Source organism: Mesocricetus auratus, unplaced genomic scaffold (genome assembly GCF_017639785.1).
Source record: "Mesocricetus auratus isolate SY011 unplaced genomic scaffold, BCM_Maur_2.0 Super-Scaffold_100014, whole genome shotgun sequence".
Taxonomy (NCBI): Eukaryota; Metazoa; Chordata; class Mammalia; order Rodentia; family Cricetidae; genus Mesocricetus; species Mesocricetus auratus.
Genome location: NW_024429197.1, coordinates 7,164,900 through 7,180,719, shown reverse-complemented (window position 1 = coordinate 7,180,719; position 15,820 = coordinate 7,164,900). Strand labels below are relative to the sequence as shown.

General features: G+C 47.8%; 1 protein-coding gene across 1 annotated transcript in view; it reads left to right on the top strand.

Moving 5' to 3' along the window:
* Window positions 1-14,866, top strand: part of Tcea3 (transcription elongation factor A3) — a 34,240-nt gene extending 19,374 nt beyond the window's left edge. The window contains exons 6-11 of the mRNA XM_005080996.4: window positions 3,232-3,395; window positions 3,567-3,623; window positions 7,084-7,238; window positions 10,501-10,647; window positions 12,933-13,004; window positions 14,756-14,866. Of these exons, the coding sequence (XP_005081053.1) occupies window positions 3,232-3,395; window positions 3,567-3,623; window positions 7,084-7,238; window positions 10,501-10,647; window positions 12,933-13,004; window positions 14,756-14,764 (604 nt within the window). The 3' untranslated portion in view covers window positions 14,765-14,866. The remainder of the gene's footprint in view (window positions 1-3,231; window positions 3,396-3,566; window positions 3,624-7,083; window positions 7,239-10,500; window positions 10,648-12,932; window positions 13,005-14,755) is intronic.
* Window positions 14,867-15,820: the final 954 nt, after the last annotated feature.

The following is a 15,820-nucleotide window of genomic DNA, read 5'->3' as shown; positions in this document are numbered from 1 at the left end:
CTCCCTAATTCTTCAACCCTTTAATACAGTTCCTCGTGTTGTAGTAACCCCCAACCATAAAATTCTTTTTCTTTTTTTGGGGGGTGGGCTTTCAAGACAGGGTTTCTCTGTGGCTTTGGAGGTTGTCCTGGAACTCGCGCTGTAGACCAGGCTGGCCTCGAACTCATAGAGATCCACCTGCCTCTGCTTCCCAAGTGCCGGGATTAAAGGCGTGTGCCCGGCTAAAATGATTTTCATTGCTACTTCATAACTGTAATTTTGCTACTGTAATTAATTGTAATGTAAGTATCTGACACGCAACCTCCAAAGGGGTCACGACCCACAGGTTGAGAATCCCTTCTCTGTGTGTTCCTTGGTAAGCCCTGGGCGTTGTGTGTGCCGGGCCACACCTATCATCAAGTACTCCTTCCCTCTGAGGAGATGGGGCAGTGAGCCCTCTTGTAAGCCCAGGGAGCAGGACTACTGCCTTCCAGAAAGCATGTGCCTCCCTCCAGGTGAGCTCCATCTGCACCCCCCTGGTCCTTCATCCCTTTATGAGCAGCTCCTCCTGCCCATCATGCATTCGAGGGAGGGTTAGCGAGCACTCGCTAAATGTGGAGTAATGGCAGAGGAGTGAATGAGCGTGTGGTCCGCGTGGACTGTCATTTAAGGATGGAAGCAGACAATGTTTATGGACACGTGAGCCAGTCAGTTATAGACTTGGTAAGTGCTATGCAGTAAGAAAGCAGAGTGGAGACAGTCTGTCTAGGCTAAGGTGAGGACGGGGAATGTCTCCCTGAGGCTATGCCTTTGAGCTAAGACCTGGCTGACAGGTAGAAGGGAACTTGTGTTTTTAAGTCTGCCAGATACTCCATCAGCCCTACTCTCAGACAAAACTCCTTAGGCCTGCTGGGGTGTGGTGGCTTGTGGCTTTAATCTCAGCATTTGGGAGGCAGATACAGGTGGTCTCTGTGAGTTTGAGGCCAGCCTGGTCTACAGAGTGAGTTCCAGGACAGCCTGGTCTACAGAGTGAGTTCCAGGACAGCAAGGGCTACACAGAGAAATCTTGTCTCAAAAAACCAAAAGAAAAAACAAAGGACTGGGAGATAAGATAGCTCAGCAAATGTAAGTGCAGCGTAAAGCACTCGTGAGCTCTGTACATGGTGGCACATGTCCATGCTTGCATTCCTAGTCCTGAAGACGTAAAGACAGCACCCTGGCTGGCCAGCCTAGCCTTAAAGTGGTGTGTAAAGTTACAGCAAGGGATTCTATCTCAGAAAATAAGGTGAGTGGTTCCGGGAGAACACCTGAGGTTGACTTCTGGTCTCCACACACATACACACATATTTACACAAATACCAACACAAAAATCAATCAATCCAGCTGTAGTTACTAGCATGCTTGCCTAGCATACTCAAAGCCTGAGTTCAATCACAGCATCTCATAAACCAGGTGCAGGTAGACACCTTAGCAGTTGGGAGGTGGGGGCAGGAGGACCCCAAGTTCATTGTTATCCTCAGCTACGTAGTAAGTTTGAGGCCAGCCTGGGCTATGAGATTTTAATTTTTTTCATCTAGTCACGGCAGTAAATGGGATCACTGTAGACAATATATCAGAGACAGTGAAAATGTTGGCACACAGTCCTGGGCTCTGGTCTTGGTGAGTCATTCCAGGTACAACTCAGTGAGGGGATATTCCAACTTTGTTTCTTTGTTTGTAAATAGGGTGGTGAGGGTGTGGATCACCAAGGATTCATATAAGGGTGAAACTAGAAAATGTTCAAGAGGTGCTTGGCACAACTAATACTTGGTAAGCCAGGCCTCTTAGGTAGTGGTAGATAAATACTACTCAGTAGACTGAGCTCCTGGAGAGAGGGAGGTAATCCCACTTGGCCACCTGTTCTTAGCAGTTTCTGGAGGGTATGGACCTGATAAATGATGGGTAGGTGGGTGGGTGGGTAGATGGATGAATGGATGATATAAACGTGTGCATTGCCTGATAAATACTGGATAGGTGATATACACTTATATATAAGAGGCAGCCAGCATAGTACAGAAAAACAGGGAGCCAAACCACTGGGTTTCCCTTGTTCTGTAATAAGTAGAGCACAGTGGTTGGTGAGGAGCCTGGGTTCCAGAAGCTCAAATGCTTGGACTTGAGTTCCTGTAGGATCCCAGATGTGTGACCAGAGTTAAGTGCTGTAGAGTGAGAATTTTCTCAGTCCTGCTGGTCCCACTTGAACCAGTTTCTCTCCACCCACTGGGTCCCCAAAGCCGCTTATAAAATATCCATTCAGCCACATAATATATATTTATATAGTATATTAATAGTAGTATATATGTATAGTTGTTTGGCCAATGGCTTAGACTTCTTACTGGCTAGCTCTCTCTTAAAACATTAACCCATCTCCATTAATCTGTGTATCTCCACTTGGTGGTTGTAGCTTACTGGTGATGCCCTGGCGTCTTGCTTCTCCAGCAGCTACATGTCTCCTCACTGTCTTCCTTCTTCCTGTCTCTTTGTTGGGATTTCCCCCCTAGCTAAATTCTGCCTTTTGATTGGCCAAAACAGCATAGCCCATAGCCACAGCATATAGAAGGACATCAAAGCACTTATGCTTTAACTCATTGCTTGTTTTTTTAAGGCAGGATCTTGCTGTGGCCTGGAGCTTACTCTGTAGACCAGGCTGCCCTTGAACTCACAGAGATCCACCTGCCTCTGCCTCCCAAGAACTGAGGTTAAAAGGCAGACACCATTACACTGGGCCTGAAGCTCATCTTCATAGTGTATCTCTTTCTTTCTTTCTTTCTTTCTTTCTCTCTCTCTCTCTCTCTCTCTCTCTCTCTCTCTCTCTCTCTCTCTCTCTCTCTCTCTCTCTCTTTGTTTGCTTGTTTTCAAGGCAGGGTTTCTTTATGTAGCCTTGGCTATCCTGGAACTCACTCTAGCCCAGGCTGGCCTCAGACTCAGAGATCTGCCTGCCTCTGACTCCCAAGGGCTGGGATTAAAGGTGAGCACCATTACCACCTGACAATAACTCACCTATTCTATGGTGGCTCCTCTAGTGTGGGATAAGAATAGTCTGGACCTCCTGGAATTGCTGTGATGATTAAATGAGATGATCTTTGCCCAGAATCTAAAACAGCACCTGCCTCAGATGATCATTAGGGGAGTTAGAGGAGAGCATTCATGGAAACATCTAGAATGGTTTGTTTGCCTAATATCACCATGTCTATTACTGATTGTCATCCTCAGATCTAACAGCGGTGGATCTAAAGTGGAAACTCCAAAGACCCCCAGCAGCCCCCCAACTCCCACATTTGCCCCCTCTGTCTGTCTCCTGGCCCCCTGCTATCTCACAGGGGACTCTGTCCGGGACAAGTGTGTGGAGATGCTGTCAGCAGCCCTGAAGGTAGAAGGTGAGGGCTTGGGCCGGGGGTGAGGGAGGAGAAGCTGAGGTGAGATGCTATTTGTTTGTTTATTTGTTTGGAGGTAGTAGGGGTGTCCAGTCGGGGTACAGGAATGCCATTGTCAAGAGGCATCCCTGGCAAAGTCATGCAGGGCTGATGTCCATTTACTATCTCTTCTAGATGATTTCAAGGACTATGGAGTCAATTGTGACAAGCTGGCCTCAGAAATAGAAGACCATATCCTCATGTCATGTGGGGCTGGAAGTCTAGCTGGCGGGGTGTGGGAGCACTCTGGGGACAGCTCCCTGCTCTGCCCTTGAACCAGATCTAAGTGCCGCTGACATTGCTGTTAGGTCTTATCCTACCCCTTGGTTGGTTCCCTGGGTCCATCTGGTTGCAGGTGATGCACCAGAGGCCCAGGGAGGTGCTATCAACTGTCAAAGCTCCTGCAGCTGAATGTAGCTGCAGAGCTGGGGTTTGAACTCTGAAAGTATGACTCCAGAATCTGAGAGCTTAGCTACTATGCCAGACAGGCCACGTTATGCATGTGTCAGCTGGTCAAGTCATTGCCTACAGGATCTGAATGAAAAGAGGGCAGTAAGCTTCATGCACGGTGTTCCCCTCCCTCCTCTGATGGGTGTGGCTCCTGAACTGCACTCTGTGGTGCTATTAGGCAGGCACTGTGCCAGGAAACTGACACTTCTTGACTCTGTTAATGCTTCCAACCATCCCTGTGGTGCGTGCTGGTTTTCTCATTATGCACTCAAGGAAACTAAGGCTTGGACCTCCAAGGCTATCACAGCTGGACTGAAAGCCTTGGTCTATGGTTATGTGTATGAGAAAGTACATTTTTAATAGAATCTCACTGTGTAGCCCTGCCTTACCAAAACTCCCTCTGTATGTAGACCAGGCTAGCCTTAAACTCACTGAGATCCACCTGCCTCTGCCTCCAGAGTGCTGGGATTAAAGACACATATTAGCACACCGGATGGCTCTAGAATCTTCTACTTTCTATGTACTTTCCCCGCTGATTTCACCTCCTAATTTTCCATTCTTTTTTTCTTTAAATAATTTACTTAACTTTATTTTAGCTACATTGGCATCAGATCCCCTGTAACTGGAGTTACAGACAGTTGTGAGCTGCCCTGTGGGTTCTGGGAATTGAACCTGGGTCCCCTGGAAAAGCAGCCAGTGCTCTTAATCACTGAGTCATCTCTCCAGTCCCTCACTTTCTTTTCTTTGTTTTTTGTTTTTGTTCTTCGAGACAGGGTTTCTCTGCGTAACCCTGCCTGTCCTGGAACTCCCTTTGTAGACCAGACTAGCCTCAGACCCAGAGATCTTCTGCCTCCCAAGTGCTGAGATTAAAGGCATGTGCCACAACTGATCTCCTCCTGATTTTCCTTGCCCTGTGGAGACAGTGGAGGTGACTTAACTGTAATACAACTCTATCGCAATAGAAGATTTGCTTCTTAGGGAAAATAGTTGCTTGACACTAAAAGGATGCCGTACTTTCTCTCACTGTATGTATAAGGTTTGCATGTCTAAGATGAAGCATGGAATGGAGGAGTCAGAAGTTCCAGGAGAAAAGAAAGATTTCTCAGTGTCACATGAGATGTGTGACTGGGTCTGCCTGTGAGGCCAGGGAGCAGACTGTAGGCAGCTGACATGCCTGTTTCTGTCTCCTGCCTAAAGCCAACCCTAGGCTACCTCAGCATATACTCCAGTAGTTTCTATTAGCCATTGCTCATTGATTATCCAGCCATACCTCAACAAGCAGCAAATACGTTGTCACCATTTCCTGTTTATTCAGAATCCTAGAGTTTCAGGGTCTCAGGACTTCATCTTCCTTGTCTCCAGAACTGTCCGTGACTTCCAAGCCCAGTTTGAAGCAGATGGCCTGGTATCTAGTCCCACTTCTGTCCTTCCTCCATTGTCTGTCCCTCATGTTAGGGAAGTAGCTGAAACCACGGCAAGCTGCTTGGCTTTTTTATTATAGGATGAATACAGGGCCTGTGTACTGTGTGCTCCTCAAAAGATCTGTCCTCTGTGAGTGACCCTGAACTAACATGACATGGGTGAGGCATGGGTGTGACCCTCGGAAGGATCCCCAGAGTCCCCTGGACTGCTTCCCACCTGACCTTCCCCAGTGATACTGGTGTGTGCAGGAGTCATCAGAGAGAGAGGCTGGTGTCCCAAGCATCCCCTCACACCCACAGGTCCACACTACAGAAGTTCTGAATGGCAGTTTTAAACTCATAGTCTGACTCCTGAATGCTTTGTGGCATATTCTCTTATTTTCACACTCTTATCGTGCAGGTGACATTAAAACAAAAATGGGACAGAAGCCACAACTGCACCTCCTTCCCGCAAGTTCCTGAAAGTCAGCTGCCCCACTCAGCTCGTTGCCCTGGTCTCTGCCTCGGCAGCAATTTTTCCCAGCAACGGCTTTGTCTGCTTCCTTCGCTTGGCTCAGGAGACCAGCCCTGCCCTGTGTCTATGGGGAGAGGGGGAGTATCTGGCAGCTGGACTTGGCCAGAACTAACTATGGTCTGTGGCCAGGAGTGGCTTCCTGCCATGAGTGAACAGAGCATCGCTGTTAGAAGAGACCTGGCTTGCAACCCTGGCCCCACTAGGACTTTGCCCTCTGACCTTGAGCAAGGACCTGAACCCTTTCCAAGGCTCAGCTTTCTCATCTACTTGTGGGAGAAGTAACTGGCTAGCCATTCCCAAAGTGGATCCCTGGGATGAAGGGTTGTGCCTGAGAGGGAGGGAGAACTCTGAAGAGATACTGTGAACAGGAGAGGCTGTGGGTGCAGCCCGCTTGGTGGAGTGCTTGCCTGTAATTCTAGCATTCAGGAGATGGAGGTAAGCGGGTTAGAGAATTGTAGGATATCCTTAGCTATTATCATCCTCAGCTACATAGGGAATTGTAGGCTATCCTTGGCTACAAGAGGCCTTGTCTCCTAAGAAATTGGAGGTGGCCAGGGAGAACAGGACTGCCACTGGATTTTGTTGTTGTTTTGGGCTTTTTTTTTTTGAGGCAGGATCTGTGTAGCCCTGGCTGTTCTGGAACTCGTTCTGTAGACCAGGCTGGCCTCAGACTCACAGAGATCCACCTGCCTCTGCCTCCCGAGTGCTGGGATTAAAGGTGTCACCACCACGCTCAGCTTCCAACGGTTTGTTTTTGCACTTCTCATTGCCAGAAACATGTGACCTTTGACCTTTCATTTGACAGTTACTCCCCAACTCTGGGGTCATTTCAAACTAGAGGTTACCCTCATTATTCCCATGTTAGCAGTCCTGAATATGGACATGTTCCAGGCACCACACTGCTTCCCCATGTGTAATAGCTCATTCATGCCTCCTAACAGTCCTGTGGTTTTTGTTGTTGTTTTAGTTTGCTTGTTTTTAAACAAAAAAGGGAACTGAGGCACAGAAGTCATGTGATTGACCCGAGATCATAAAGAGAGACTCAGACAAACCAGGGTGTCAATTACCAGAGTCCCTGATACCTCAGTGCTTGCTGCAATCTGGTCCCTTCTTGGAGGCCATTCCTGTCTCTGATACCTGGATAACCCAAGTGCTCAAACCAGATGCCCATTAATCAGAGATGACCCCTAACCCCTGTAGCAGGCTCCCATTCCTCCCTCCGACATCCATACTCCATGGATGGCAAGATGGCCCTTGACCCCGACACATATCTATCAGGAACTCAAGAGCACGGACATGAAGTACCGGAACCGGGTGCGCAGCCGCATCAGCAACCTGAAGGACCCCAGGAACCCCGGCCTGAGGCGGAATGTGCTCAGTGGGGCCATTTCCCCAGGACTCATCGCCAAGATGACAGCAGAGGTGAGGAGGATCATAGGGCTGTGATGCTGAGCCCTAACTAGGGCCCTCCTGCTGCCCAGCTCTGTTTAGTTTGTGGGTATGATAAAGATAGCTTTCTGTGGTGTAGGTGACATGTGGAATGTTTATGTGTGTGATATGTGATGTGCATATGATGTATAATTACCACAAGTGTAGCATGACATGAGTAGGTGGTATGTGATTAATATGAATGTGTGGTATGTGGTTAGTATGTGGTGTTTGGTTAATGTATGATGTGTGGTTAGTGTGTGTGTAGTGTGGTTAATGTATGTGTATGGTTAGTGTATTGTGTAATATGTGATTAATATGTGTGTGATGTGTATTAGTATGTGTTTTGTGTTGTCAGTACAGGGTGTGAAGTCAGTATGTATGTGGTGTATGGTGTGTGTGTGAGTGCTTAATGTATGGTGTATGGTCTATGGTTAGTGTGTGGTTATTGTGTATATGGGATACTTAGTGTGCAAGTATGTGATTAATGAGTGTGTATAATGAGTATGTGACGTGGAGTTAGTGGGTTGTAGTGTGTGGTTATGTGGCTAGTGTACTGTGGGATGTGTGGTTAACGTGTTTGTGGTATGTAGTTAGTGAGTGCGAGTGTTGGGATGGCACATGCATGCTGCATGGAGTGTTATCACCATTCTAGAGTTATCACTAAGCTTATTTTATCCCTGCGGAGCTTATTACTCCCTCTGTGGAGGGAGTCAGGGAGCATGTGGAAGTCAGAGGACGACTTGCAGGAGTCAGTCTCTCCTTCTACCTTGTGAGCTCCACAGATCAAGCTCAGGTCTTCAGGCTTGGTGGCAAGCCCTTTTTCCTGTTGAACTATCTTGCCAGCCCGTTGTACTCCATTTAAAAGGTTAGGTTTTGTGGTTGCTATTTGTTTTGAGTTAGGGTCTCACTATGTAGTTATAGCTGGCCTATATAAACCAGGCTGGTCTTGAACTCATGGAGATCCAGCTGCCTCTGTCTCCCATGTGCTGGGATTATTTGTTTATGTAGCTATACCTACCTGGCCGAGGTTCAACTTTCTATTTTTTATTTTTTTCTCTTGGTACTGAGGATTGAACCCAGGGCCTTACACACGACAGACAGATGCTCTACCACAGCAGTTCTAAATCTGTAGGTCTCCACCCCTTTGGGGGTCTTATATCAAATATCCTACATATCAGATATTTAGATTACAATTCATAACAGTAGCAAAATTACAGTTATGCAGGAACAACAAAATAATTATATGGTTGGGGGTCACCAAACATGAGGAACTATAGTGAAGGGTCACAGCATTACAAAGGTTGAGAACCACTGCTCTACTAACGTAAATACATCTCCAGCAAGGTTGATTGTTTTTGTTTGTTTGGTTTGGTTTTTCAAGACAGGGTTTCACTGTGTAGCCCTGGCTCTCCTGGAGCATGCTCTGTAGACCAATCTGGTCTTGTACTCAGAGATCAGTCTGCCTCTGCCTCCTGAGTACTGGGATGACAGGTGTGTATTACTACTGCCCAGCAAGACTGATCTTTTGTAAATGACATCATAGCCCAGAGGTATAAATTGTCACTTAGCTTTGCAGTGTCTTAGTCAGTCCAGGCTGTAAAAACCGCACAGCTTGCCTAATGGTGGCACAAGCCTTTAATATCAGCACTGAGAAGTCAGAGGCAGGCAGATCTCTGAGTTCAAGGCCAGCCTTATCTACAGAGTGAGTTCCAGGACAGCCAGGGCTGGTTACACAGAGAAACCCTCTCTTAGAAAACCAAAACAAACAAACAAACAAAACAAAACCCCACAGCTCATAAACAGCACACATCTGCCCTTGGCTCTTAAGGCAGAGCAGTACAAGATCAAGAAAACACAAAGCAGACATGGTGTAGGAATGAGGGAGTCTTTGCCTCTTTTGTATGGACACTGATACTCTTCATGAAGGCTCCATCCTATTCCCTAGTTGCCCACCAAAGAGCCTGACATCTTAGGGGTAGGACTTCCACATGTGAAGGCCACAGCGATCTTCATTCTATGGCTGCCTTTTGCCCAACACAGGCAGTTTCTGTAAGAAGTATAAGACAAGTTTTGCTTCTGTGAGAATAGTGGGTTCAAAGCCAGATGAGATAGCATATACCTGCAGTCACTTGGGAAGCTGATATAGGAAAATTGCCATGAATTCGAGGCTAGCCTAGGCTACAGAGGTGGCAAGACCTTGTCTCTAAACAGATACATATGCGCGCGCATGTACACACACACACACACACACACACAAAGCCAAGGCTGAGGATATAGTTCAATTGGTACATTTCTTGCCAAGTATGTTCATGGCCCTGTGTTTGATCCCCAAGCTAGGCATGATGACACCTGCCTGAAACCCAGCAATTAGGAGATGGAAGCAGAAATATCAGGAGTTCAAGACCAGCCTGGGCTACACAGCAAGCTCAAGGATAATCTGGGATACATGAGACTCTGTCTCAAATAAATCATAACAACAACAAAATAATGATTAGCTAAAAACAGGCTCTCCTCCATATTAGCCGTGGCTTCCCTCTGATCCACAAACCCACTCATAACTGGTACTGCCTCTACCTAAGCGTGTCTGCCAGCCTTCCTTTGGGAGAGGCTTAAAGGGTGGACAGGGGTCAGGTAGAAACGAGAAGGGACTGAATGGTGCTGATGCTGCATCTCCAGTGGGAGCATGGACTCTGTGTCTAGGACAGCTGTCTGAGCTGTGCGTCCACAGTGATTACACAGATCTGTGAGCCTGGTTACTGTGGGGACCTGCTGGGTGGTGTAGCCCACAGGTCATGGTTCCCACCAGCAGACAGGGCGAGAGAGCATTCACAGCTGGAGCAGGCACTGGGGTCAGAGCCCAGAGTGGGAGGCTATGGGACATGGGTGAGCAGCAGCCAGATCAGATGCCAGGCCTGTTTGATTCAGGCCAAGACCTGGCAGATGGGATGAACACCGTCCTGAAGGAATGATCCCACAGTATTAATTCTGGCTATCAGCACCTGCTGCTGTCCTACACATTCCCAGTTGACCTTGACCCAGCAAGAGCTCCCAGGTTGGATCTTCCAGTTGGTGTAGAGAGGATACTCCTCCAGGACAGGCCTTTCTCAGGTCAGGCGGGACCAGGGGGTCCAACCTCTTCTCCAGCTCTATGTTCTTGACCCAGTATGGTACTTCCTCCTCAGCTAAGACTCTAGAATTCTGTCAAAGGGCAGAGCTCCTCCACTCACCCTGAAACAGACTCATTTCTCTCCAGGAAATGGCGAGTGATGAGCTGAGGGAGTTGAGGAATGCCATGACTCAGGAGGCCATCCGAGAGCACCAGATGGCCAAGACAGGTGGCACCACCACTGACCTCTTGCGGTGCAGCAAGTGCAAGAAGAAGAATTGCACCTATAACCAGGTGGGCAAAGGTGAGGTGGAGTTGGGTGGGGCCGCAGCAGGGGGAGCGGAGAGATGCCGAGAGGATGGAGGTGCTGAGGGGAACAGGAACCAAACTCTTCAATAGGTGAAGAGCAAGCTTGGAGATGCCACCCCAGAGCCTTGTGGCTTTCTAGAGAATGTTCAGATCGTGGAATGAGCTGCTGTGTGTCCATGGGCAGGGCCAGTGTGTCCTGTCTGTACCGCAGTGAGAATGAGCCCCAGACCCCAGTCTATGCCACACTGTCCTCCATGCACACTGCTGGGCACAGACTTCAGGGGAGTCCCCGATGCTGGAAGGAGACAAAGCACTGTGACACCCAGCTCCACAGCCTGTGGTGCCCAGGCAGGCCGACAGCAGGGAGGCTTTGGATTCAGATCTGAACATTTGTTTTTATCATACTTGGTTATTTTGAGATAAGGCCTTGAATTTACTTTGTAGCTAAGGCTATCCTGGAATTTCTGATCCTCCTCCCTCCGATGTGATGGGATTTCATGTGTGCACCACCATGTCCAACTTTTAGGTCCAAACCTTTCTGAGGGAGTCCAGTTAGTGTGTTCAGTGATAACTAAGGGGGTTCCTGACGATGAAGATACCCAAGAGCCATAGCAGACTGGGGTGGGGGTGGGGAACAGACCTTCCCCTATGCCCCAAGAATGTCCTATTATTAGGTTCTGTCCTTAGAGTAGCAATATTGACTTCTAACTCATTAGTGATCCTAGAACTCGCTATTTCTCTATCTTCTCAGCAAGCAAAATTCATCATGAGTAGCCAGGCATGGTTGCACATGTTTGTATTTCCATCACTAGGGAATATGGCAAGAGGGCAGAATTTGAGGGGCTCAGTAAAGCCAGCCTGGGGTACATAGAGAAACCTATCTGAAAAATATGGGTTAGAAAGATGGTTCAGTGGTTAAAGAGAGATCATTGCTCTATCAGAGGGCCGAGTTCAGATCCCAGCACCCATATTGGATGGTCCACAAATGCCTGTAGCTCCAGTTCCAGGGGATCTGTTGTCCCCCTCTGGCCTCAGTGTGCATCTGCATGCATGTACACACACACACACACACACACACACACACACACACACACACACACACACATACTCTCCATTTTAAAAAAAACTATGGTGGGTAATGTTGCTCTGTTGATAGATCGGTGGGGTGAGGGCGGGTTTCTGAAGCAGTGGGTTTGATCCCCAAAGCCACAGAGACCAGAAATGCTGGTGCACACTAATCCCAGCACTAGAGAGGCAGAGGGGGTGGGCTAGTGAGTTGGTTCCTTAGGTAAAGGTGCTTGTTGCCAAAGCTGATCACCCAGATGGTAAAAGGCAGAGAACCAACTCCTACAAATTGTCCTCTGACCTCCACACATGCCATGGCATATGCAACCACTTATATACTCACAAGATAAAAATGTAAATATTTTTAAAGAGAGGGAGGAGGGCCAGAATTTCAAGGTTATTTTTAGATACATAAACATGACATTCTGCCACAAGAGTGGGGAAGAAATATCAGGACCACTTTGCCCTCAGCGTCCTGCGGCTACAGTAGAAATATAGCCACCTATTTTATTTTCTGGAAGGTTCTCTTGAAGGATTCTGGTTCTGGAATTGAGGGAAACCTGTGCCAGCAACTGTGCTCCCCTGTGCCCATTCTAGGCAGGGTTATGGGCCCTTACACAGCATTGCCCTTCACAAGTGAGCTGCTCCTTAGCAAAGTCTAGTCTATCCTGCAAGAGGCCCACTACTGCCCTTCCTCCACACCGCCACTGTGTAGTGACAAGACCCATGTTGCTGAACCTGAATGACTTAGAGGACCGGAAATGGGAAAACACACCATAACCCACCCCAGCGATCTGCAAGCCCCCTTTCCTCTCTAGTCTCAGTCACTTGCAGGATGACAATAGACAATGTGATTTCCCAGATTACCCCTGGCTCAAAGATGGACACGTCAGAGGACGGTGTGATGGGGGAGGGGGTGAGTCTGGGAAGGCTTCTTGTAAGAAGTGAGGCTTAGAACAAAAGAAACCAGTTGGTAAGGATGGACAAGAGTGCAAAGGTCAGGCTAAGCCCGTGGGATTCTGAATGAGCTGACAGCTGACCAGAGGGACCAGAGGAAAAGAGATTAAATATCCATATCAAAGAGATCAGCCCAGTAAATATCAGTGCCAACCTGTGGGATTTGACTCTGTTTCTAAAGACATTGGGAGCCACTGAGGGCCCTAGAGTAGGGGGGTAACCTTATGAATGAGTCTTCTCTCTGTTAGGTGCAGACACGCAGTGCTGATGAGCCCATGACCACCTTTGTCTTGTGCAATGAATGTGGGAATCGCTGGAAGGTCTGTATGCTTGTCTCTTTCTCCTTCCCTGTCATCCACAGATGCTGCCCTACATAAGAAATAGTACACTGACAGTCAGGAAAGGGGGGGCCCATGCCAGCAGGCGGGAGGCTTGCCAGCCTGCAGAGTGAGCTTGCCGTACAATGACAGTGGCAGGTAGTTACTCAGGAGGGAGTGTTAGTTTGGAAGGGTGTCAACTGGGATGGGTGGCAGCTCAGAGTTTATTACCGTGTGACCAAGGCTGCCTGTTGTACATGGATGGGGTTGGCTTCCTGGGGACCACAGAGGGAAGGAAAATGACAGCACTGAGCATTTAGACCAGGCCTCTGAGAAATGCTTTCACAGAAGCTATTGCCCTTGAACTTGGCCACACATGGAGAAGATGAAGAAGCTGAACACTGTCACAGTAGAGTAGCCCTGAAGTGGCCTGAGTGTCCTGTCCTTCTTAGGAAGCTCTGGAAAAGCCTTCTACTACCCAGTGCTGTGACATAGTGGCCTGGCTCCTGCAGGGGCAATAGTCTTATTTTCAGCCTGAGGGCTATACAGAACCTTCCCGGATACTGCTTGCTGGGGGTGTAGCTAAGGACTAGAGCATGTTCTGATATGAATGAGGCCTGGGTTTAATCTACACACACACACACACACACACACACACACACACACACACACACACACACACACACACACACAGTTTCTGTCCTGCCCCGTCTTGCAGCCATTCAGTCCCAAATAAACACATAGAGGCTTATATTAATTATAACCTGTTTGGCTGATGGCTCAGGCTTCTTATTGGCTAGCTGTCTCTAAATTATTAACTCAATTCTATTAATCTGTGTATCTCCACGTGGTCTTGGCTTACCCATGATGCCCAGATCTCTTGCTTCCTGGCAGCTACATGGCATCTCTTTGACTCCTCCTGTTATCTTTCTGTATCCCTGTTTGGATTTCTCACCTGACTGAATCCTGCCTGTCCATTCCATTGGCCAAAACAGACTTATTCACCAACTAATAAAAGAAACATATATATTCTCAGCATATAGAAGGACATCCCCCATCTCTCTCTCTCTCTCTCTCTCTCTCTCTCTCACACACACACACACACACACACACACACACACACACACACACACACACACAACTGTAATTTAAGAAAGACATGTAAAAGATACTGGGTGAAATGGATTTAAACATATTACCACGGGCTGGCAAAGATCAGTGTTTAGTAATGATGGCTGCTACTGGGAAAGGACATCCTGTGTGCCCCCTTGTGCCTGTTGGAAAGGCAGGACCCAAGGGAGGTTGCATCTTGTCTTCTGACAGTATTTTCAGTTAATGTCCACTGCTATGTGGGACAGCTAAAGTCCACCCGAGTGATCTGTGACCATCATGCTATTTTTGTTGTTGTTTTGAGACAAGGTCTCTCTATGTAGCCTTGGCTGTCCTGGAACTCCTTACACAGACCAGGCTGGTCTCAAATTCAAAGAAATCCACCTGCTTCTGTCTCTTGAGCACTGGGATTAAAGCCGTGCACCCCATGCCTGGCTGTGTTCACCTTCTTGTCTGTGAGACTCTATGAGACCTTTTGTTTTGCTTTTTGAGACAGGGTTTCTCTGTGTAACCTTCCTGGCTGCCCTGGAATTTGCTTTGTAGACCAGACTGGCCTCAAACTCACAGAGATCCACCTGCCTCTGCCTCCTCCCGAGTGCTGGGATCAAAGAGACCTCTTATGCTGTTGCCTTTTGGTTTTATAGTTCTGCTGACCGAACCACCCACCAGGCTAGCAGTGGACACTGAGGAAGATGAAGCGGCAAGCACAGATCATGTGACCCAGAGCAACAATAAAAATTCAAATGAAGGAAAAATGCCGAGCCCTGGATGAGGTTAGGGATTAGAGGAGTGTGTGTGTGTGTGTGTGTGTGTGTGTGTGTGTGTGCACGCGCGCCAATTACTAATCAGTCATGAAAAATGATTAGCTTATGGGGGTATGATGCTCCCTCCAGAACCTATGCAGAATGTCAGCATCAACTCAGAAGAGTCTTAACTTTGACATGACAGTGACCTGGCAGATCTTTAGTCCCCTGTCCCCAACTGAAAAATAACAGAATGGGGATGGAGGTATAATTCAGGGGTAGGCCCTGGGCTCCACTCAGCATAGAGTAGACTCATCCACTTATAGAGAGAGGGGAAGGAGAGAAGAAAGGAAGAGGGGAGAAACACCAAGCCTGGCATGGTACTATTTGCTTGTGATTTCAACTGCTTGGGAGGCTGAAGGTGGTTGCCTGAGTCTGGGAGTTCAAAGCCAGCCTAGGAAACAATGAAACCCTGTCTCTTATTTTCTTCATTTCATTTCCATTTTATTATTTTATTGTATTTTGAGATAGGGTCTCATGTAACCCAGGATAGACTCAAACTCTGTGTATAGTTGAGGATGTGTTGAACTTCTGATCCCCTTGCCTCCACTTTCAGGATTTGGGATTATAGGCCTATGCCACTGTGACCAGTTTATGCTGGAGATTGAACCCAGGGCTTCATGCCTGCTAGGCAAGCACTCTACCAACATAGCTTCACCCCAGCTCTAAACTAGCTTTAAACAAAACAGAAAACATCCAGGCTGGAGAGATGACTTGGTGGGTAAGAAACAGCTGTTGCTTTCGCAGAGGACGCAGGTTCAATTACCAGCGCCCACATATTGTCTCACAACCATCTGAAACTCCAGTTCAGGGGATCTGATGACCTCTTCTTATCTCTTAGAGCACCAGGCATACATGTGGCACACATGCATTCATGTAGGCAAACCACTCAGAGAAAGAAAATAA